The sequence below is a fragment of the Amia ocellicauda genome, chromosome 4, assembly GCF_036373705.1.
Source record: "Amia ocellicauda isolate fAmiCal2 chromosome 4, fAmiCal2.hap1, whole genome shotgun sequence".
NCBI classification, from domain to species: Eukaryota; Metazoa; Chordata; class Actinopteri; order Amiiformes; family Amiidae; genus Amia; species Amia ocellicauda.
The window spans coordinates 38,059,796-38,085,924 of NC_089853.1; the positions used below are offsets into that span (position 1 = coordinate 38,059,796).

Below are 26,129 nucleotides of genomic sequence, written 5' to 3' on the forward strand. Positions count from 1 at the left end.
GACTGTGTTGGCATCGAGAGCATGCTACTTAATTTCCCTTTCAAGTCTGGCACTTCACATCCTGTTTCTCCTGCTAGGTATGCGCTCCAGTCTGTAGCCATGATGTCATTCACTCTTTTGCTATTGCTGCTCTTTGCTTGACTTCTGTCTTCAGAAAAGCACCACTTGTTCTGTTGCTGCTGCTGTCACATCCAATTTTAATTCTGTGAATGTGTAATCCACTGGCATTGACCATCTGAACTCAATGAAATACTGGAGAACACAATTCTACTCAAATAGGCATGAAGTGAAGAAAAATTAAGCACCAGTCTGCAGTGACTTTTCTTAAATTAGTTTATTGCCGTTAAATAAATGGTTTGTATGGTTTAAACCACAAACGTGGCAGATATTATGCAATCATGATGTACCATGTAACATTTGTTTTAAAATAGATCTGCTGTAAACAAAGTATTCATAATAATAATTGATCCAAAATCAATATTAAAAATATCCATATACTATATATTAAAGGCTTTAAATACAATACACTGAATATGCAACACTACTTAGAAGAAATAACTAAATGTTTCTGGAGTCACAGTAGACAATCAACAGTGTTGTTCCTGTGTGCATAATGAGTTTTGCAGCTCTGGTTCCACTCTGCAGTCCTGAGTGAAATGGCCTAAGTCTTCTCACTACACAACATTGTCTGTATTGACCTGAACCTTTTCAAATTATCATCCTGGAGGGAATTTCACTGGTATTTAGTTATTTTTCATTTAGCAGCCCTGTATATGTGCAAAAACATAAGAACAACGGTACATGTTACATGCCAAACAATGTTTATGCTTAAAACAAACAAACAAACAAACAAACAATAAAAACACAATAAAATATCAGAATAATTTACGCAATATTTAAACACATCTGACTTTATTGATATTGAATTTGTAAATGATCTCTGAACCTCGGGAAGGATTTTGACACACCCAATTTCTTTTACGTTATTTAAAGAAAACATTCTAGCCACTTTTTCACAGATTTGTTGTGGTACATTTTTTAATTGTTGTTACTGTGATAAGCTTTGTGATAAGTAAGCAATCATCTTATCAGGAATCTCAATCAACAGATGCATTCCTGTGTGTTATGTCAACAAGTGAAACATTACCCTAAAAAACAATGCCAAAAAAACTCCATAAAATAATGTATTCCTTTAATCTACATCATCACAATAAAAAGTCACAAATATACCACATCTGGTTTCCATCTTTAAAACCTTAAACCTTAAAAAAGGGTGATAAAAAATTACTATTAAAAATATCAAAATACATCTATCTGGATTGCATATTTTAAAAATATAAATAATTTATACTGTTTTGTATTTTTCAAATTTTATTTTATTTTTACATTTTCTATTCAGTTTAAGTTTGTTAATTACCCTTTTCCGGATAACATTTTCTATTTTCTATAAAAAAATCCATATACGTCCAATAGGGCAGTTTCAGATACACTGTGCCACACTGTACCACACCACACCAAATAACACACTTTACCACACCATACTAGACTGTACCACATTGTACCGACTTGGCCCTTGAGTCTTTGAGATTCTTGTGGTTGTGGGTGTGGTCAGACACCGATCAAAGCCCAGCCCTGCTCTCCTGCTGTGGTTGAAGCGGTGGGATGACACGCCAAAGCGGTCCCTTTACAGTGGGAATAGATAAAACAATATACATACTGCAGGTACATGTGCTGTAATTCCAACTCAGTTCCATACATTAAGAAAACATCATCACGTCGCGTCCTCTCTACATCCTGAAGTGTAATGTCGGTGTAATTATTGTGCACAGAAAAGAAGGCCTGTTTTCTTGCTATCCTTCCCGGACTGCAGAGCCACAAATTAAATTTGCCACATTAAACGGGAAAGCAATTAATGATGAATATTTTCAGTCCTGAACAAACAGGAGCAGAAGAAGCAGCTCCTCAGTCATGATTCCTGACTTTCTGACTTTCACTGTAATTCACTAAATCCTCCTGCTGCCCAGCTTTCAACCCTAAACTCAATACTTTATCTGGAAGCAAAGAAAATAAAATAAGTTTTATATGTCTGTTTATTTTTTTTTATTATATATAAAAATATTAAGGAATTGTATACAGTATATGTAGATATAGATATAGATGTGTCCATGTTTATATAGAGAATATATATTATAATACTGCAGGTTTTCATGCTTCAGATCATAGTAAAAATGCCAGTGTTCTCAGTCACAGAACTGAAAGTCAAATGAAAGAAATGACAAGGGTGTCCAAAATAATTTCTATGTCAGTCTGTCCCTGGCATTTTGGAGTCAAGATGCTGAAGTGAGACTGAAGTATTAAGATGCTGTCAAAACTGTAGGGAGAGTTTATTTATGTATTTCCTATTCTTTTAAATAAAAAAAAAGATCTGCCTTTGTAGTCAGAACGGGCATTGTGCAGATAGTGATGAATTTAGGGAACTATTAATCTAACTGCACCTTTTAAACTAGGATGACTGATGTACTGGAGGATGCAACACCTAAAATTCTGTCTGCAAAGTATAAAAATAAAATAAATAAATAGTTAATAAAAACTGAATAAGAAAGAGTAGAAAAAAATACAGGACGGAGACAAAGCAACGAACTCCTTGGCCCTAGTGTGTCTTATTCTGTTGTTGAGATTTTAATTGGGCTTTTTAAACATGCTTCTGAATCATTGAGCATTTATTTTGCTGTTTTGGGGAGGGGGAGTAAAGAACAATGAACAATGAATTGCAAAATCCAGGGGAATACAGTCCGTGTCCTTGTCTGTATGAAAGAGAGCAATGCCTTCCGATTTGTCTATCCTTGTTACCGTCCTGTAAAAGTCGTACACCAGCACTATTCAAGTAACCAGCTCTTGCACGGGCCCCTGGCTTCAGGCTCCCACCGATCCGTCCACTTTAGGTCCCCCAGGGAGGTTCTGTTACCGTGGAGTTGCTCTGGAGCGTCCGCTGTCTTTTCCCTTTCTTTTTCCCATTCTTCCTCTCGTTCTTTCTTTTCTCTGTGGGAAACAAAAACAATAACAACAACAACACAAACCACAGCAACCCTGGTGCTGACAGCCACTGTGTTCAGTGTAGGGATGTGTCAACACCCAGACACTGAAGGAACAGATACGTAACTGCGGGATTTATTTTGTTTGTCTGTCTGTTTGTTTGTTTGTTTTTCAGGCTTTAAGAACGAACCTACTCGATTTGGATTTCCTAACCTTCCCTTTGTGGTGTGAGATTTACACTGAGCCTCACAGAAAGGTACAGCTCTGAAGGTCACACAGTCAGCCAGACTTCAGCAGCTCTGTGAAGATGCTTTCAGTGGCGACACAGCGGCTGTAAATACTAATAGAGAGCTGCCCCTGTCCGATTTCAACTCAAAAACAAACCCCAGTTCCCAGTCTCTGTGGTCAGCTGACAGACAGTAGTCTGTAGGGATTTATGGGTTCGGAACAAATCTGAATTATGAAGAGTTTCCTCGAGATATTAAATGTGGTCAATCAAAAGGGAAAGCGTGGCTTCCACCCTGCCCCAACGTCCCCAGGACAGATTAGTGGAAAAATAGGAACAAAATACATTTTTTGAGAATCCTTAATGAGGTTATCATAAAAATAAAATAAGCACTCATTAGTGTCCCATGAAGGCGCTGCGGTTTTGGGAAGGGAACATGGCTGCCGTTTGTTGAGCAGTTGGCCACAGGTCTGTCATGCGATTTCCATGTGCAGTGATGCTGTCTTCTCAGGAGAGGAAGAAATAGTTCTCCGTGTGTCCCATGGAGAGCATCCTCAGGACCCTAAATCATAGTTAATTACGATTTGTTGTCATGATGCTCTGCCTATTGCTCTTTCCATGTTAACCACAGGACAGATGAAGACTTTCCACATTGTGCGCCACACAAAAGCAATCAGGGTTTGGAGGGGTCATGCAGGTTAGCTATGTCCCAACAGGCCCAGGAAACCAGGCAGCTCCCTCTGTCTCTTTCTGCCAAGTGAAGACAGGAAAGACCATGAGGTGACAGTTATCCCACATAGAGGAGACATGTGGCTTTCCAAAGACAACAAAGGAGCTCAGGAATCTCAGTGACAGGGGCCAGAGATCAGTCGGGCAAGAAGACGAGTTCGAATTCCTCCGCCATAAAAACAAAATCAGCTCCCTCTGTGTGCATGGAATTTCACATCCGCATCTCTCTGGATATCTGCCAGAGCACAGAACCCGGTGCCATATTTCATTGGATACAGACAGCTCGAGTTTCAAACGGGGGCAATCTGAGGTCCAGGTCGCGAGGTTGTATCAAAAACCTGCTTGGTTGTATTGGCTGCTCTAGAAGGGTTCACCTGCAATGTGCCTTTTAAGGACTAGCTAGGACAGCCATATGAAGCTAGGACCGCTCCTCAGTGCTCACTGCGGCCCATCTCTTGGCACGTTCTCACGGAGTGTAGGAAGAACAGGCAGCACATCAAACAATACTGCTCCACAGGCAATAGCAGGTCTAGAAGGCAAAAGCATTTTTGGCAAGGAGGAATAGAAATGAATTCAATGTGAAAGGTATAAAAAAGATGGTCTTCTCAGGTGGATCCAGAGGAGACAAATAATCAAGACCATAAGGAAGTCAAGACTGAGCCGTGTTCTTGTGTAACTTTCATTCTTTTATCTTTTAATTTTTCCTGATGGCTGGGTTCGTGGGCACGGCCGGCAGACGGCCCAGCCGAGGCTGCGGTCTCACAGAATTGCAGAGCCAATTGCACTGGGAATGAAGGCAGGAAGGTCAGAAGTGACAACTGGCAGGCAATGTGAACGAATACAGAAAACAATTTCCACACGAATGCCAGAAATCAGGGATCGCAATGGGTGTGCACAGTCTTGTTCTCTGCACTAACTAACAACAAATGATTTTCATCAAAGACAGAACACATCAATCATGACTGCAGCCCATCTGTCTGCCCACAGTCCCTGCATGTGTGTGTAATACCTACTTGCTGCACTCGTTATTAACGACCTCAGGGTCCTCGAGTATCGAGGCTCAGGCCAATCACAGCTAGAGAGGCGCTGTTATGGGACTCTCTGTTGTACTTCGCATGATATTTCGAGAGTGTGTTTACTTTATGGGCTGCTGTGTGGGCTCTCTTGGTCTGTAGCTTTTGTCTGAAAGTCTGCACAATTTACCCAGCTTTTCAAAGGCAGTTTTAAAAGGAGAGAGTTGTTGGCAAAAGATGAAGACTAAAATGAAATGTAAAAAAAACATGTTAGGCTCACACTAATGATGCTTTATTTCACTAAAATAAAATATAAATAAACCATCCTGAATGAATCAGCAGAGTTTTTCTTGGGAATCTCCTTCTCTGTTGTAAGGAGTGATTGCTGGGGTGCTTTGTCTGAAAACCCAGCCCAGCCTGAGCACAGCTGTCTCTACTGGCTAATTCTGGTCAGCACTGGCACAGTTTGGCAATGCAGGCCAGGAATATGCACGACTCCCACAAAAAAAAAGGGCCGCTTTTCTACCTGACAGAGAGGGAACTTGAAAGCATGAGAAGAATCAAAATGACTGAATATGAGGTCATGCACATGCGAGATGAAGTAAAACTATTATTATTATTATTATTATTATTATTATTATTATGTCATGGTATAAGTTTCTCCCAGATTTAACCTCCCAGTGGAATCACTCCTATGCGCTGGTTTGAAGCAGAAAGGCTGGACTTTTCATCTGGCCCGTATTAAACATGATTTGGCATTGTGATGTACAGAGTTCAGTCTGATTGCAGGCAGTTTGCAGATGATTGCGAAGTAATTGGGTCTAGCTGGGACCCTGCTGTCCTGAAGTGCCCCACTGTGCTGAGGGTGGGGAGTTAGTGGTTGGCAGGAGGGTGTAAACTAATATCTCTGAGAGTGCTGGATGACATGGCTGCGAGAGGGGGCGGGGAGGGCACACTTTGAAGATAGTGCAGGACCCCCACCTTCCCTTGTCGTATGGTGCCAGTAAGAGCTACCACTCTCGGGAAGCTAAGCATCCTCTTCTTCACAGCAAGGTACGGATAAGCACAAGTTTCTCCCAAACCCTAATGACATGAAACAAAGGGTACACACCCTCTGTCTCTCTCTACAAATTGCCCAGTTAGAAGCACAGATGCAGCCGCAGCCCACACTTCTGACCGCTGATTCCGGCCACAACGGAACTGCAGCTGGGAGGGGTGGTTATGGCATGCAGACTGGCCGTGCCAGAGACAGCACAGTGAGTCTGCGTCGCCGCACGCAGTGTTAACAACGGGGACAGGCACTCTCTGTTCACCAAGTCAACTGTCTGCACTGACCAAGCTGCATGTATGAACTGGGTCCAATTCCTGTCCACGCGGCAGGCGCTGACACACAGCTCTTTCTGAGAGTTACAGCACCGAAGACACACTGCTTCCTCCAAACAGCCTGACTCCAGCCCAGCCATACAGCTACACGTGGGGAGTGCGTGGTACGTACTAACAAGCAGCAGTCAGTACAAAGCCGAGCAGTCACTTCTCATGAACACCGTGCAACCTCACCTCTCTCAACATCCCCACGCTGAAACCGAGACTCAGAACACATGTGTGCCAACTCATAGGAAGTTACTAAGTCCTGCCATGAAATCGGACTGTTTCATTTTGTTTTAAACTGCTTTGTTTTTCTTTCTGTTTTTGATTGACATGTTTTTGTATTCTTTCAAAGAAGTGCGTAAGTCTAGAGATTTTCACTTCGCTTCTGATGCCTGATCCGACTGACTTTGCTGTAGAAGGAAGCGAATTAACATTTCAGCAGCATACCATAAACCTGCTTCTGTTACAAGCGATTAGTGAGATTTGTGACACACAACCTGCTTAAAAGGTCACTGCCCCATACAGAGGGTGAGGTAGCATATGTGTGTCATTTCAGATCGAGGTCATGCTGTTAGGTTGTCAACATCTTTGAAACAGACGAAAAAGGTCGATCCACGTGGCTTTCATTAAAATGAAATGTTTTGGTTACTGTAACTGATTTGCTTGTTTAAGATCAGTGTTTTAATGTTGTTATTAGGAAAATATGGTTTGAGACCACTATTGGACTCCACTTAAGTAGATTATTCTGTACTGATCACAGATGTGGAGTCAACCAAAGGGTATTTCACCTTTTTATACATATACATATATATATATATATATATATATATATATATATATATATATATATACATATACATATATATATATATATATATATATATACATATATATATATATATATATATACATATATATATATATATATTACATGCACATTACTTCATACAATTAAGATCATTAAAACCATCAGGAAAATTAACAACTTAGGTGGCGACCTTAGAGACAATCTCGTTCACCTCGCCAAAACAGAAATGACAACAACATCACCATCCTAAAGATGTACAATTCAGAACAATATTTAAATATAGTCTCAATGCATTTTATACAAATAATTATAATTACAATATATAAAAGCTTGTTCATGGATTGTTCGATTATTCTGTGTTATTAAGTAAATAAATTCACAGGGCAATCTCTGCTCTGTCTGGTGAAGTGTAACGGGGCACAAATGAACTGACTGGTTGTGAGTGTGTGTATTATGTGTGCTTTGTATTGTGTGTGTGAAGGGGATGGGGTTATCCAAAGCAGAGAGGTTTCCATTCAAACCGCATAGATTTCCTGTTACCTTCAAAGCATTACAAGCGCAGAATCAAATGCAGAATAAATCAATCAAAAGATGTTCCCTCATCCAGTTCCCCACATGTGTGGCGATCTCTCTCTCTCTCTCTCTCTCTCTCTCCCTCTCTCTGTCTCTCTCTCTCTCTCTCTCTCTCTCTCTCTCTCTCTCTCTCTCTCTCTCTCTCTCTGTCTCTCTCTCTCTCTCTTGCAGTCTGTTTCTGATCGAATGAACCCATCACACACATGGCCTAAGATGCATTCCAGGTATCGTTTACACAAGTGTGGCCGAGCGGCATTCTGCAACTACTTAAAAAAAATTCCCCCTCCTCTCTGTCTCTTTCTCTCTTGTTCTCTCTCTCTTCCTCTTGCTCTCTCTCTCTCTCTCTCAAGGGATTCTGAAGATTTACATCGGAATTACACCAAAAATGGCAGTTATGAAGTACAAGGGGATCATTTATATTTGCTAAAATCACCCCGCTTAAGATGAAGCCGGAGCTTTGTGCCCCGTGACATTCCCATCGTGATCAAAAGCGCATCTTTAAATGGTTGCAGAAGCAGCCGGCCCGGTGACCACGCTCTTCAGTGTGAGCTCTCCTCCCACAAGAGCTGAGGCTCTCAAAGCACAGCTGATGGATGAGACAATTAAGCTTTGACACACAATGGCCCAATCTGCACCATAAACCACTATACCAACACAGAGGATTCAGGAGAAAACAAAAACAAAAAATAATTATGGAATAGACCATTTTAAAGGGTTTGGTCGTGACCCTGGTGATATTTTGTCAGCTGTGGTTCGTCTCTGTGTTTGGCGGGGTGGGATGGGTGGTGGTTCTTCTCTTAGTGTGGCTGCTAAGCTGTGTTTAGAGCCAAGGAGGAAAAGTGAGGATGAGGAGATCTGTGTTTCTCCAGAATCCAACTACAAAGGCTGGCTATGAATACAGCTTCATAGAATCAGCTGAACATCAAGTTTCTAATTCCTGGTTGTAATGTCTGTGCACCAAGTGCACAGAGTTTGGAAGAGAACAAGAAAACAATTCCCCTCCACCCATTGCGACTCAATACGGCTCTCTGGGCTTTGTGGCTTTCCATCCTGCTGCTGCATCACTGATCAGCGTCTTGAGCCTCGACCTCCTGGTGTAAACACGTCTGGAGGATCCTGGGCATGACACACGAGATGTCCTCGCCATGTCCTCCACTCCCCAGCAGTCCTCCCATGCCTTGGCTTCGACTGGAGTGCCTGTGCCAGCCCCAGATGGTGACCGTATATAATCACCCAATGTATTGTGCAGAAGCATAAATGCCAGCTCTGATTCTCTCCTCAGCAGATGACAAACTCCAGTAATGCCTATATGTGAGCCCTGTTACCCTATATGCTGATTTTCACTCAGACTGTTCAATGGCTATGAGTTGAAAACCTTACCCAAATGTTTATGTTTGGGGAAAAGCATTTAAGTGTTTTCCAATAATTAGCACAAGGTGAATAAATATTGGCTTGTGCATTGGATTCTCTAAGCACGATCAGATCCCATTTGCCAAAATATAGCAGTCGTTAAATCATTGAGCAACAGTAATTAGCCTTCTGTAACATTGAACAGACTGCCTTACCAAGGCAGCTATTGTGGAAATATTTAACAAAATAAATATTATCATATTGACATATTTATATATATATATATATATTTATTTTTTTTTATTTTTTTTTATATATATATATGTGTGTGTCACTAAGCTGTGAAGAGAAGTTCTGTACAGATGGAAGTTGGACACACAACCCAAAACTAAAGGGGTTCCCCTCACTTCCCCTATTACAAAAGTCTGCTATTAATAACAAATGTGAAATGAAGAGAGGGAGGAGTGGAGGATCATCTGAAAACAATATCAATAGCAACAAAAACTAATCTTTAGTCCAAGAATAGGAATTTCACAAAATGCCTTAGTGTCTTTTCATCACACATGTGTGTTATTAAGCCCTCGTGATCACAGCTCCAAATGGAAGTAACTTAGATTGTATTTCACTTTTTTCTTAATGCCATTGGACATCTGATCTGCCATTGATAATGATAATTGCAGAGAACAAATGTTTTCCAGCGTAGAGTCGGCACAGAAAAATACTCAGTGATCTGCAAAGATAGAGCAGCATTCCTGATGGAAGCGTGCGATGTAATGTGGCTTGTATTTTTATATATGTACGACTGATATTTATATATACACTCTCCTGAGCACGGCACATGTTGAAACCTTGGCTGGGAGACAAAAAGTCTATTGGTGCTCCTCAGTCTCTGGGACAGAGTGTTTGAAGCACAGAGATTAAACAAATGAAGTCACAGCAGCTGCAAAGGTGGAACAAGACTGGCTATTGTAACAGTTTTCCCAGAGCTACCATCGGATAATTGATCCTACAGGGCTTTAGCGACCCTCAAATAAAAAAAGTCACTTAAATGTCCTTTACTTTGAATGGTTTTATTTTTCACTGCAGCAAAATGACCAATCAGATTCAGAAGACCTTCACATGGAGCAGGTTCACTTTGCTGCGATGCAGATGTGCATAATTACGGTGTTTTTTTCCATCTTTTGTGAACTGGTGTTACTGTTGGAGAAATGCCTGGGAAATTCACGACATGCACTAAACAACATCCCGTGAGCCCTGGAGAAATGGCCTGCATACAGTGTAGCCACTTCATGCTGTATAAATCACTGCACACCCCTCCTTTCCCACACTCACACACACACTGACACTTCTTTGTATCAGAGCCCTTCCACGCAGGCCAGGCCCACACCATCAGTGCTCCACCATCTGGTGTTGAGATGGAGCTCCTCCCAGAAATTGATCGCCGTAATTGGAATGTCAAATTAGAATGACTTGACATGGAAAGTGTATTCAAAAATGCAAATTAAGTAAGGCAATGTAGAGCTGTACAGTAGGTGTTAGGTTCAAATCAACCTGATTTGTTAGGTTGGAACTGAAACCTCAGTAGGAAGAAGCTGCCACATTATTCAAGCATGCCTTACCCAAAACATTTTTTTTTTTAAATTTTAATAAATATGGGAAGAATGGTTTTCTGTTTTTAAAAAACATATTGTACGGGACATCCAGAAACTTGGCTTGTTTGCTGTTGCCCTTAGAAGTATGTGAGAATAATTCTCCTCGCTCACACGGACTTAGTTTCCGAAAGTTTGTTTTGGGGGGGTATTGTTTCTTTGTTTTCTGCAGGGTCTGTAGGCTGTGAAGCCATGTACATATGGTATATATAAGATAATAGTAACTGCACGGTGCAATAGTCCTGTAAAATCACAGAGAGACGAAAGGGATCCAGAGCTTACACTTGGTGATTTGATATGGACCATGTGAGTCGAAGCTTCAGCTATCTGAAATGCAGAGGCTGTCGTGATAAGGACTTGCTGGTGGGAACACCTTGGAGAGAGGGCTTGGGTCTGGCTTTCCCTGGTTTTTCAAGAAGAAGCCAGCTGGCCTCTGGAGGAGAGCACACAAGAAAGAGCACTTCACCACCTGACAGAACTGTGGCAGCCTGCCTGTTTCCTCTGCGGTTTTCAGAGATTCAGGAAGGTCTCGTATGTTCTGGTGGTCTGTGCTCTTGTGTTCTGTGTTCTGTGTTCTGTGCTCTGTGTTCTGTGCTCTGTGTTCTAGTTCCTCTTACCTCCGGGACACCTCTTTCTCAACCGGCAGTTCTGCGTCTCACTGAGTGCCGGGCAGACACTGGGCTCCTCGGGGCCGGTCCTGGACAGCTCCCTGCTCCTGGTCTGGACCCCCCAGCGATGACCACAGCTCAGCCCATTGTGACTGCAAGAGCTCCACTCACTCCACTCGCTCAGTACACAGCCCTCTGTCACAGCACAGCACACAGATAGTGTTATTAATATTACTAAAATCATTGATTTATCTGTCCAAGGTGACTAACACTCAAGAAGAAAATGTAAAAAATAATGGTGTAAAATGTGCATGTTCCTAGCTGTCACTGACTGGCTTGACTCTCTTCCTACCTCAATGACCTCAACTCTGACACGCACCTGCCGATTCTTCCTAAGCAACAAAGCAGTACCCACTCCTTCCTCACCAACTACTCAACTTAGCTACTTATCCGCATCTTGGTTCTCTGCTGCCTGGACACTGCAACTCCCTCCTGGCCGGCCTGCCTGCCACTTCTACCTGCCTGCTCCAGCTCATCCAGAACTCGTCTGCTCGTCTGGTGTCCTTTCTGCCTTGATTTGCACAAGCTACTCCACTGCTCCGCTCCCTTCACTGGCTCCAGTTCTCAGCACAAATCCAGAGACTTTGACTCTTACCTACCATTGTCTCGACCAGACTGCACCCAGTTACCTTCAGACCCTCATCTCTCCTTACACCCCATCCACCAGAAGACTAGCTGTGCCGCTTTCCACTCTCCTTCCTCCAGAGCCACTCCTTTTAAACCCTCATCCCTAAGTGGTGGAATGACCATCCCACTGAGGTCAGGTCCACACAGTCCCTGACCACCTTCCAGTGATCATTCAAGATACATCTGTTCAGACTGTACCTCTTATACAACAGAATAATCATTTGTAGCTGTTCAGCACTATTGCTATTATGCACTTTATTTAACTATGCTTCCTTATGCTCCTGCTTTCTTAAGTATTGTTGGATTGTCTGTTATTTTACTGCGACTTCTCTTATACCCCTCCTCCCTTTAGTACATACCTAGGACTTAACTGTATTATGGCTGCACCTCGTTGTACTAGGATGTGTGCTTATTGTATTTTGTATTGATTGTACAACTGCACTTTTGTAATGCTTACATTGCATTTTGTATTGACTGTATTACTGCAATTTAATGGTTATTGTTTAAACTGTAAGTCGCCGTGGATAAGGCCATCTGCAAATAAATAAATAATAATGACAATAACAAATGCAATGCAACATTACCTAATGCAATAATCAATAATACAGCACAGACTAGTGCAGTACAACTGCAAATTCCAGCACACGAGACCAGGAATATACTCGAGCAGCAACACTAACCCATGCAAATATGACCTGATGTTGGGGTCAGTGGAAACGGCAGTAAACTACCTCATAAAGTAGACAGAGCACCTCTGCTCCCGTCCTCAAGGGCCTTCTGGTTTTCATTGCTAACTGAACTGATCATTTGCTTAACTTGAACCAGTTCTTCCCAGGTCTGAACCAGGAGATGATTTACAGAGACCTATAATTACTACTGCACTGCTGCCCCTAAGGGGACACACACACACATGGGTGCTCACTTGTATAATTCACTGTGTCCTGCTGGATAAACTTGCATTATAGTCCTTTGACTGGCAAGACATTTGACTGTAATAAAAACTCAGCTGTGATCTGACTGGCTGCTAACATACTGAACGTGAACATTGGCTTGACATTTCTGGGGGTTCAACAGTACCGTACCAATCCACAAAGCAGATAATATAAAACATCAGCTATCACAATATGAAAGATGAAGCAGTGGAGCACTTACCAATGCAGTCCATTAGGTGGGGAATTGTGCCTTCTGGGCAGCTGGTCAGGCATTTTCCCTTGAACAGCTGGAATCCTTCTTTGCATTTCATACAGAAATCTTTGCTGAAGCACCTCTCACAGTCTGGGGTCTTGCATTCTAAAACACACAATAGAAATATGTAAATAAGCCTTCAGCGTTGTCCACGTGCAGAATGGTGCAAACAAAATGTGCAAACAGCACATTCAGAGAATGGAAACCTTATGCGTACTCTGAATATAAACTTAACATGTAGATGGAGCATTCCTGCAGTGTAGTTGATTATGAATTCAAATCCAGTCCTTATGCATGTTTTGCTGAGTATTATTATGGTGTTGTAGAACTGTTCTCTAGCTCTAGCATGTAGAAACCTGAGCCAGGTCTCAGGGAACAAGAGTAGGTGTCCATACCACAGTCCACGGCATTACAGCAGATTAGCCCATTTATAACAATGTAATAACAGAAAGCACTGGCATTTAAGCATATAATACTATTTAATACGTTTGTTTCAGTCTCTGAAACTCCAGATCGAAGCTCTTGTTGTTTTCTGTTCAGTTTTCATTGTTGTGAAAAATAACACAGTGACACTTATAGTAGGGGAAAAGGAGCTGATGAAAGGTGTACTCACTAATGCAGCGGTTAATGTCCTGGCCGCGCACGCCGTAGTAGCCAGCCGGACAGGCATGCAGACAGGAGCCGTGGTGCCGCATCCCCTCCCTGTGGATGAATAGGAACAGCTTCTCCGGACACTTCAGGCACCCATTGTCTCCAGAGCACTCCAGACAGCCCTTACAGACCTCAGACAGATCCCTGCTGGCTGAAACGCATCGGCACATCATCAGACTCACGTACTCATGTACTCTTGATTACAGGTTCCTGGGACCCTACCAATTCTGTTTTCATGCATTCTGGGGATTGCAGACCCTATGCTAGTTATTAGGCAGATACCTTGTACATATTCATAAGGGTAACGACAGCCTATTAACAATCTACAACTTACAGTGAGTGGAATTAAGGTGCAGGGGAAGATCTAAACACAGGTGTCTTCAGGAGGTGGGGAAAGCTGGTACACCACTCTTCTGTTTAATAGCAGTCGGCACAGCATACCATTGGCAGATAGACCGCACTGCTGGGTGGTGCTACAATTTAGAGATTTAGGAGCTTAAGTCCTGATGTGGATCTGTATCTGTACTAATCGGAACCCAACATAATTCCAAAAGGCTGGGATGAGTTCCCGCACGCAGGGAGCCTTGTTCCCTTCAGCGTCTCTGAGGCCGGTGCAGCCCAGGTGCGGGCCATTTCCGGCCGCCACAGACATGTGTTGTCAGATTTTACAGGCCAGGTTTACGACTTCTTCAGATTTTTCATGCTTAATCTGAAAGAGAGGAAGATGAAAGCTGTGCTCGGAGCGGAGCTCCTTCAAAACCAAACCAGACTGGCAGCGGAGCCCCTGCGGTAACGAAAGCCAGGTTAGCCAGGGTTTGAAAGCAGGAGGGCTCAACTGCCCGTTATCACAGCCAAGAAACGAAACTGGACTTCATTTCTAGTTACACCACAACAGGATTCCTGCTTCCCCTCACTGCAGCAGAGTGCACGCCTGGGTTTATCTGGGAATTAACTGACTGCTGTGCGCTGCTCAGGAATGACAGGCAAGGGTGGAGGGGATTAGGGGTAGCAGTCCTGTACCAGTTACTCAGACAAAACACAGACTGAACTATGTATTGGATTCTCTCATTTTTTAATATATTGTTTTGGCTCAGACTTTGCATCACCAGACCCACTATCGAAGATCATATAATTGATTGTAATTACATTTCTACTGATGTAGTGCTTTATTTATTGCTGGTAGCCTACTGGGTATTTTATCCCCTATTCAAAAATTATCCCTAAACTGCAGATTCGTGTGGGTTGCCAGTATGTATCTATTATCTCCAGCTATTTGCAGCTATTGGGTAATCATTCTCTCCAGGAAGCTAATGCTACAGCCATGCATACGTATTTACGGTGAATAAACATTGAGAATTACATTAATAAATTCTGGCTCCTCTAGTTCATTACCTTAGAAAACTCAGAAGCGTTGAGTCATTCTCAGGTTCAAGAGAAAATTTTCCAAAGGGAGGTCGCTATTCAGTACGTAATTCCTAGGCAAAATCAATTCCACATGGCGATTTCTTCCATTGGGAATTTCACTGTTATTTAAGATCATCTACACCCAACCGGAATACGCGCAAAGATTTCATCCAACATTAAGCTAACAGGGCCGCAGCAAGCTCTTTTGTTCTCTCCGCTACAATAACTCAAAAATATACATATATCATTTGGCGAATCTTTGATCTAAGGAGCCTCAAACAGGCCAGTGCTGAATGTAATGCCGAGCTGGTGACGTAGCCCGGTTGGATCTGGGACACGGGACATGGGCTGCCAAGCTGTCTGCAGGCTGACAGTCGCATGTGCACTTCTTTCGCACACAAACATGGCGATTACAAAGGAAAGGCAATTTACGACTGGATACAGGCACTGAATGGGAATATTAATCTATACATCCAACAGGAATATTAATCTGTACATGGAACAGGAATATCAATCTAGATGTTTATATATTGTTTTAATTTTTTTGTAGCCCCAACCTTTAATTACTCCATGACATTACACAATGATTGTAAACTAAAGAAGACATGAGTGTCCAAGCAGTGTGCTTCATATTGACCTACTGTCCTGGCGGGCTCTAAGCCTGTGAGTCCCTGCGGCACCCACTACACTGACATAATGTCAGACCATTTTGTCCACGAGATTGCAGCACGATTGTGCACGAGGTTATGGGATTTGTGCTTTGCTGCCATTGGTCAAAGTTTGCTTTAGCTTGGACCTGCGTGTCATAAATTGGGGTTTGGCAAGAGTTTTAATTGATGCAAAAATCAACAACCTAGGCTATAACTGAAATGAGAACTCCTCACTATTCCAGATCTATGAAATAGTATTTGAAGGATATGGACTACCGAAGAGTATTGAAACCAGACCGATTGCATTGTATCACTCTACTATTGTGGTTAAAGAAATTAAGCCTATCGAATGCCTACTGAACATTGACATGTGTGCTCCAGGAAATCAGCCTTTGAGAGCTGTAAGGAAGTCAAGATGAACTTATTCAGTATTCTTCATGCTTCTACTGATAGAACAGGCCAACATTCACATTACAAGATTATAATGTGCTTTAATTTATTTGTTGAACTAAACAGAATATTACTGGAACTTGCAATGGATTTTGTTTTGTTTTTGTTTATTGCTGTTTTATTGTATAATTTAAAAGGCAATTCTTTGAATTTCAGTATTGCTTCTCATTGCAGATGACTCTTACAGTATTCTGCTCCTCTTTTAATTCCCCTGCTGTATATTTCTGGGGCCTGACACACTGATCAGATCAGGGAAAAGAGAAAGTTTAAATAATTTAGCAAATTTTATTGTATTTATGCCTTTGCCAAATTTGATAAGTACAGCATACCATCCTGCAACTGCTGTGTAATTTAGGAAGGAAACATTACTCATAGTTTCTGGTAAGAGTTGCCCTTAAATTTGGCACCGGGGATCCACCAACACTGTTCACTGTAATGTTTATGATACAATTTAACATTTCCATTTCCTCACAGAGAGCAACTTCAGCAGGCCCAGGTCAGTGTGGTTCACTTAGGAAGTGAGTAAACAAGCAGTATGAGAGGGTAGTCAAAGTACCTGTCACAGCTCCCTCCCTTTGTGACTTTTAACATTCAGTGACACAGGGTTTCCAAACATTGGCTTACGATTTCTCAAGATGTTAAACTGTCTTAGTTTGTCCACATTAAATATAAGTGGTCTGCTTCTGACTTTTAAAATACAGATGATATATTGTATTTTTATACTATTATGTATATTTAACACTAGCTTGCTGCTTCTTTCATGTGAGAGTTAAATGGATTTTGGAACATTAGCTTGCATTTAAGAATATCAATGAGGGGAACATAAATATATGTTGCAAAGTGTCCTATCCTGATTAAAATTGGATCAGTTAGTACCGGAAAAACATGGTTCTTACTTACTATTATTATTTAAAATATATAATATATAATTCAAATGATAATAGTAAGCTCTGAAAATGAAGCATCTAGTAATTGAACCCAAATTAAACATAGGAAATATAGCTTAACCATAACCCTCTTCAGTTGCCAGACAGCCAGCCAGCCACGGACATCTGTAATGCGCACCAGTAATAGTGTCCTTCTGGGGCTCTTCTGTGTTCCTGGCAGTCCGCATGCCCTGCTCTTTAGCCTCCTTCGTGACATTCGCTCATGATGCCGTCTTGGCTGGGGCTCTGCAGATACGCCGTTCCCCTTCGTGCTGCTAATCTTCTCCTCTTGAGCAGAGGGGAAATCTCTTCTCACTCTCTGCACAATGTGTTACTAATGAAGTGAATTCATGCCTGCTTGATTTGGGATGAAAATGGAGACGTGCGTGGGATTTATTTTTTCTTATATATTTATATTTTTTTGTAATCTGCCTCGGAGAGTGGCCAGGGGGGTCCCAGGGTCCAGGGCCCACATGTTTCTCATCAGGACCCCCCAGCCTTTGTCGGGGAGGAGGGGGGGGGCGGTCCCCTGTTGAGGCAAGGGGATCCAAAGTCCTGCTGACTCAGTCCATGGTTTAGTTTTTACTGTAATTGACACACAAGGTAACAACTACACCACCACTATAGGTATGTTCTGATCAAACTATAAAGCTGGCGAATCTGCTGGCTGCCTGTCTGTCAGTCAGTCTATCTCTTTGATTTCTCTGTCTGTCTGTTTGTTTGTTTTCTTCTGCTGACCCCAAATTACCTGTCATGTATACAGCAACACTACACTAAGTTACCACAAGCTCTCGGTCTCCTGCAGTTCGATTTTGCAATCCGGACAGCCCCACACTGTCTTTATCTCATCTGTTTAATAGGAGGGGACTGTGCGCTGCCCTCAGGAAAATCAACATGTTCTGCCTGTTTGAAGCACTGGAGAAATCCCTTAATTTGAGATAGAGCTTACACTGCATATGTATAATAACATTACAAATGTCTCAAAAGTCATCGTAACAACAAAGGCCCTGCAGCTACAGCTAAGACTCTGCGGCAAAGAATCTGCTGGGGCACCACAGAGATATTGAACTTCTAAAAATCATAATGAGAGATTTGCTTTTAAACCATGCTTAAATATATATATATATATATATATATATATATATATATATATATACATTTTTCGGCATACGTAGACTGAGTCACTTTACGGCAGCTGGGAGACGGCAGCTCTAGAACCTTAAAAATCCTGTGCTAGATTTTCGTGTTTGTCAAAATACATATTTGCATCTATTTACTTTGCTACAGATGAGTCTTTACAAGCAGCAGCAGAACGGGTGTCAGCCTTAGTGTTCCCGCTGTTAATGTGTTCCCCGTCCATCCTGGGTTAAGGAGTTCATTTCACTGAACTCTAATTAATTAATCCTGAATTATTTATAATCCTAAAAATTGCCAAGTATTTGGAGTAACCTAATTTTGTCAATTGTAGCATCTGTCCCAAATTATTCTGTGTCCTGCTCTAACTACTCAATTGTTACTTGTCCAAAAGTTGCCTAAAACCGAACATAATTATATGGCCAAATAATTGAAAAAACATTTGGAGAACAGATAAATTTTTATGGCAGCATTTTTTATTTTCACTTTCATGTGTTTAGTTGTGTTTATTTAATATAACTCGATAATAATTCTGTCCTTAAAATACATTTGCAGGGTGACAATTGGAAAATATATTTTCACCTTATATCACATGAATATTAAAGTAACTTGACTTTTTAAACCTCCATTGGCAGACTTCAGAATTCTAGATCTCAGCGACAGCTTGGAAATGCTAAACCTCAGTTGTATTCCTTCTGATGCCAGTATAGTCTGTACCTAACATTTCTCTCATTAACTTTTATGTACAGCAAATTTTAGGACAATGGGAAATTATCTCATTCTATATATACATTTATATTGTATTTTAAATAGGTTAAATAGACCAGTTATCTCGAAACATGACAATAGTTATTGCACATTGTTATTGTATAGTTTAGTAAATAATAATCATTTCATCCTGATGGAGCTACTTGTATTATTTTTTCTTATATTGTTATAATTCCCCACCCAAATATGTGCTTTATTTAAAATTATTATTATTATTATTATTATTATTATTATTATAACTATTATTATTATTATTAATAATAATAATAATAATAATAATAATAATAATAATAATAATAATAATGTAAAATAATCTGAAATTGTACCCCTTGTAAAATGTAACTGTCGAAAATGTTTCAAACTGCACATGACGTCCCATGGTTCTTGCTCAACGTCTTAAACACAATCATTCTGGTATTGTAGTCAGCTGACCATCATTATATGTGTCATTTGTTTCTGTTGTCTGTGTTTATTTAAAATGTCATAGAAAATATCCAGGTAGAGGGGAGACTGAGGACAGTCGGGGGCTGAAGGGTCACACGCTGTGGGCAGGATCAGCTGGCCTTAATTACACCTAAGTGCCAGTCAGAGATTCAAGCTGGGGAAACATAGCAGTCTAGTCGCCCCTCAGTAATAGCAGATCAACAACATATCAATGTATTCTGCCACAATCTCCCACTTCTGCAATTGCCTGTTTTTTGTTGGAAGGGGGACCTAAATATAGCCCTAATATATCTTAAACACACACACACACACACACACACACAGATATGTATATATTTATGTATATATGTGTGAGTGTGCTTACTTTTAAATGAATTTTGCATTTGTGTTAAATATAATTGAATCATTTTGCTCATAACAAATCTGAACAATGTACACATTCACCGTACTTTCAAAATCAAACGTCATGAAATAAATAATGTGATTTTTTTCAACTTTCTTTTCTGTTTTGGCCTCTGGAATATGTTTGACTGCAACCAATATACTCGGTACAACATGTACATTGATACTTATCAATGCCAATTAGAGTTTCAGCCTCTTCTTGCAGAGTAATAGTTTCCAGACCTCTGCAGAGCGGTTGGCAATAGTTTTAAATTTGGTAAAGAAAAATTAAATACCAACATTTTTCAGGCAAACAGGAATTTGACTGTGCTGTGAACTTGACCTGCTATTATCTGAAAATAACAGAACCCATGACAATTTGAGTTATGTTTCATTTAAATAGGACTGTGGAATGACTCGGGTGTTTTCACAGTAAAGCACAGTGTCTTCCGTGTAAAAGTGCAGAGTTCCTGCTGTTTACGATGCCATATTTAAGCTCTATCATAACGATGGGGCCTCCGCATCCAGTTAGCCCACTGCCAGACCCTCCAAATGGGAACTACAGGCTTAACCCGGGGGACTCACCTCTCGCTGCCCAGGGTCTCTGTTCTCAGGCTGTACTGACCGCACAGGCCATTGATTGTCTGTATCCTTATCTTTATCCTGCTACCAACCACGCAGGCCATAAAACACAGCTTCCGCACATACCTCCATAGACATGAAAGTGGGCTCCTACAAACGCTCCAGACTGAGGCCCAGGTGATCATAAAAATCGTATATATATATGCAAAGAAACAGGGTCTGACAGTTGGTCTTACAGCCCTGCAACAAGTGGAGCTCTCTCAGAGCTGTGGATGGACAATGCCCAGGACGCATTTTTGATGCAATCGTACTGCAATCTCTGCAAAAGCACACCACGCACAACTGCACTGTCGGTGCGAATGTGCTAACTGTTTTTCTAGTGATCGCAAACCTCGATGCAATCATAATTCAGATGCCCTGTCGGGAAAGATATAAACAGATCTGTGCACAGTGTTTGTGCCTCGGTGGTTCTGTTTGTTGAGTAAACATAGTTGTGTTTTACCACTCCGTGAAATCTTATAGGCCAGTGAGGAGCATCTAGTTGTTAAGCGTGAAACAAACAGATTTGTCCTTCATAAGCAGACTCCAGAGCACTTTTCATTCCAGGAACCTGAATATCACATTATAAACATGAACAGGGGCATTTAACTACATCTTTCATTGCGTCTCTAAGGGAGAGCTGAGTGAGATGTCCTGAAACGAATGCACTTCTGAGGATGAAATACATGTGAAATACATTCTGCCCTGACAAAATCAGCCAGCAGGTCGCTGTCTGGCTAGACACTTTTCACAACAAGGAAAGTGTGGCGCTCCCAGCCCACATGCTAGGAAAACAAGGGATTTCTGCAGCGCTTCCACACGCTACTCGACAGTATTTTCGCCTTCAACAGCTGACAAATATTCACTTAATTTCTTCTCTTGCACAGGGATCATCCAAACAAGACAGTATTTTTTACGGTGCAAAATAGTTACAGGTTTGCACATTTAAAAAAATCCCTGAACGGGAGAGGAGACTGCGCCACAGCCCTTGTTACTGTGCTTCAGTCACATGATTTCGCTAGGGTTGGGAGTAGGAGATCGCCGCCATTACCGTCACTCAGCACAACACTTAGGCTATCCGGGGATTGCTTAATATCAGAGTACACTGTCAATGTGGGGGTTCTGAACCAGCAAATCCAGTATGCAGCTCGGTAAAGGTTCAGTGTGTTCAATGTTAATGATCTGTTGCAAACATACACATTTGAGCTGTTTTGCTCATATTCCAATGTCATATTTATGTGCTTATTTTACTCATGCTTTTTTCCCAATAAATACAGAGCTCTGACTCTCTCTCTCTGGTATTCAGCTCCTTTTATAAATCATCTGTCCTGCACTCCCTTAGTACCAAGTATCTCATCAGCTTGTTCATAAAGTGCATTCTTTCCTCCTCACCCAGCACAGCCTGCCCCTCACTGGCCTTTTGCCTTTTCGATAACCTGACTTTCCCTCACCCGGGTGTGTATCTGCTCCATCCACAGAGTAATAACTCTTCCACAATCATGCTCTGCTGTTTGAGGTTTTTGATTTAATTTGTTAAAAAAAGCAAAAGCATAACAACAAGACCAAAATACCTGGTGTAGAGAAGACAGGTAAATTAACAAGGGCTGTGCTTGTTCTCTATGTGGGAAATGCCAGCCTGTCTCATAAAACTCTGTGTAAAGCTGGGTTACAGGCAGTCAAATTGTGTTGACAGATGGCAAAATCAATAGCTGCTGTTTCTAACTTAAATCTAAAAAATTCAACGTTTTTATTTTATTTAATTTCTATTAAGGTGGTATGCAACGCATGCAGGATGGGAAATGCACTCAATAAAATGTAACTATCAATAATTACAACAGTCATAAAATTAAGATTATTTTTTACAAGAGTTTCACCCTGAATCGTAAAATATATAGCTTTGGCTTTGCTGTTTTATATGTTTTACTCTTTGGAAGACTTATTCATAATCCACACTGATCGTTTTTATTACTGTATAGCAGAATAGTTGTATAACATTAACAGCTCTACATTAACTGTGTGAAGCTAAACCAAAATATAATATAATTGCAGCCCATATTTTTGAGATAGACATGTTTACATATTTTAGTTGTTTTCTGATTGTAATTATTCACAGTACAATTACAAATATTGCATAAACAATAATCCCATGCAGCAGAAAAAGGATGCACTCTATCTATCTATCTACCTACCTACCTATTCATCTATTTATCCATCTATCTTTCTGTCTAATAAAAACACATCTAATAATGTAAATTATTCAATAATAAATATATGGGGTAAACGAGAATTTCTTAAAAACACCTTAGATTCTTGTAATTGCCTTTTTATTTTTTAATTTGATCCTTTACTCTTTAAGATTATAATAACACACCTTTAATTCCAGACTACTGTTTACAGCAGGGCTGGGCAACACCAGGGTTCATGGTCTGGTTTCTTGCAGGTTTACTAGGTACTTTTCAATCAGAAACTAATTAAGACCTGGAATAAACAGGTGATTTACCTTATTATCCCAATAATGACTTCAATTCTATAATTAAGTCCTGAGGTCGAACTGAAACCCGCGGCTGCCAGGACTGGAATTGCGCAGTGCTGTTATACAGGGTAATGACTTACAAAGTCTTAACAGAAGGAAATTATAGCTATAGATGTCATTCTGAAACAGAAGCAATGTACAAATACAACATTAATGTGTAATTGTACATAGTAAGATTTTTTACTGACTTTTTGTAATAAGAATAATAGTAATGATTAGTACTAATAAGTATTATTTGTAATTTTCTATTATTATTTTCTTGCGCAGCGCTTTGAGCTGCTTATATGGGTGCGACATACAATGTTGTATTACTTTTTATTATTATTATTATTATTATTATTATTATTATTAAAATTAAAGGCGACAATAAATAGAGCAATAGGTGGTGTATCTGGTTTGTTGAAATGAAATTGAGTCCTGTAAAGACAGAAGAGATGGAGAGATGGTCCGTGTGCAGGTCAGCCGAGTCCAGAACCCGCCCGGCGGGGTTCTAGAACCCAAGAGTGCGGCGCGAGGAGCGCGACACAGACGCACCTGTGGAGCGCGCGACTGGGACCACTGCGAGACAGTGACCGAACAATGACAGCCCTGTGCGCGCACACCAGCGGCCTGTTCACATGCTTCAGCTTCTGCTGACAGGCAGATCTACCTTATCTTATCTGTATGTAGCCTATGCACACACAATAATAATAATAATAATAATAATAATTCAGCCACACAGACGTGTTTTGTTGGAAAAAAAAATATCCAATTCATAATATGTATTCATTGTCGACGATAACACATATTGTAAGTTTACTGTATTTGATTAAATAACGAAGTAATGTATGCATGTCTGTATGTATAGCATGTTTTATATATTTGTCCTTACCACTTAGCTTTCGTGAAGTCTGGCTCAACATCACTGCATTGTTGATCAGAGAGAAAAGTGCGAAAACTCTCCAATGCATCTGGGCTGCCAGCGACAACAACAGCGACAGCAACGGCCACTCGCCGGACAGGACCCGCTCAGCCCCCCGTCCGCAGCGTCGGCTCGGCTCCGGTGGGCAGGGTGCGTGAGCTGACGCGCGGAGGGAGGGGGCGCCGAGCTGCTCACCGTCCACACCCCGCCGCCTGCCCCCGACCGCGCTTTAATCGCTTGTGCTTTCAGCTCATTTCGCGACACAGGTCGGTGAAGGGACACTAGATCGCTGAATTAGATGAATTGCGTTCCCACTCGTTCTGCGCACCGCCGGTGTCTCTCGGATTCGGAGCATTGATAGCGTCGTTCCATTCGCGTTCAGGCCCGTGTCTGTGTACACGCATATCCATACGTATATATACACGTTAGAGAGAAAGGCCCGTGTCTGTGTACACGCATATCCATACGTATATATACACGTTAGAGAGAAAGGCCCGTACCCCGCACTCCACTACACGGAGATGTCACACGGAGAGTTTTTCCATTGCATGCCAGAGCCCTATAAAGGTAAAGGCTGCTGTGTTTTGTGCATGCGATGGTGTTTCCCGTTTTTATTAGATTTCTCTCTCCCTCCGTCCCGGCTCTCTGGGATTCAGATTAATAACACGTGTATGCGTGGAACATATACAAAGGAATATAGAGGAGAAACACTCTCTCCATAAAATATTTTATGCATCCGACTGATTTAAAACATTACTTCAACGTTGAGCTGAAGGCTTGCATACTGTCTCTGTTTCACACACACACGCACAGTTGTTTTCTTGTTTGTTTGTTTAAATTGACGAATTGGACATTTTCCCAGTTTTACACGTCTGCAGAAGTTGTAGATCCTAGAAAATCAAAAGGCAAACAAACACATAAAACTGGGTAGTTAGTCGATACACGACGATACGCAGAATACCGTCTCAATGAAATGAGTTCCGTTTTTTCCGTCTCTGCAACGAACCTATGAAACACATATTTTACTTTTTGAATAGTGTAATGAGAGAAAAAGCTCATTTTATGCGGTGTGCAGCATCTTTCGCCGAAGTGGCGCGGGAATCCAGTCCTTTGGTCAATTAAACAATTACAGACACTCAGCTTCGAGCCCGCACAGTTTTGCGCATTTAAGTTCTAAATTAAGCGCAGTTCCAACAGCCGATTAATACAGAAAAGTTACTTTATTTTATTTGACATCACATGAAAATAAATTACAACATTAATCGATTTAACCTGGAACACATTTGTTTGTTTTGTTGTTGTTGTTGTTATTTGTTGTTTTCCTTAATTAACTCCAACGAAATACAAAATATTTAAAATAATTGATGATATATAAACGAAAAGTTGTATTGTTTTTACTTTATTTGCTGTACATCTGATGTTTCAGGTGCAGAGTAATTCTGAGTGACAGCGTTTTTTAATTCAAATTAAATACGAAGATATGGACTATACATACATACACACATACAAACATACAGTATACTTTTGAGAATAATGTGTTATTACTGGTTATGTCTATGACACAATTTATTCCAGTTCCAGTTTCACAGTCCACACTGGACTGGAGCGGAAACTGATTACACATTATTTACTTATTTACTTACTTATTAATTATATAGCCTATTTAGTGAGTTTTTACTAGACGGGGGAATTATAATCCGCAGAAAACGAAATATGTTGTGAAACGACTATTGATTTTGACACTGCCTGATCTGAGAACTCATATTATCAACAACAACACCAACAACAACAACAACAATAATAATAATAATAATAATAATAATAATAATATCACATGGGGATGCACTTTCTCATGCGTCAACAGGCCCATAATGATCCATACTTGCCATTGCAAACATTACGCAACGTGCACTGTTTATTAATTTAACGTTTAGTAATTGAAAGCATAAACTTATGATTTAATGGCTTTACATTTTTACAAATGTAATGTTGTGTAATGGTTGAAGTGGTACAACACCCACTGGTACATCATCCACA

At 40.9% G+C, this 26,129-nt stretch overlaps 1 protein-coding gene across 1 annotated transcript; it reads right to left on the reverse strand.

Moving 5' to 3' along the window:
• Positions 1-315: 315 nt before the first annotated feature.
• Positions 316-24,629, reverse strand: rspo4 (R-spondin 4). The gene is made up of 5 exons (XM_066702071.1): positions 24,063-24,629; positions 13,843-14,031; positions 13,197-13,334; positions 11,367-11,552; positions 316-3,039 (listed from the first exon to the last, which is right to left on the reverse strand). Exons 1-5 carry the CDS (start codon positions 24,139-24,141, stop codon positions 2,939-2,941), a joined length of 693 nt encoding a protein of 230 aa, XP_066558168.1. The 5' UTR covers positions 24,142-24,629; the 3' UTR covers positions 316-2,938.
• Positions 24,630-26,129: the final 1,500 nt, after the last annotated feature.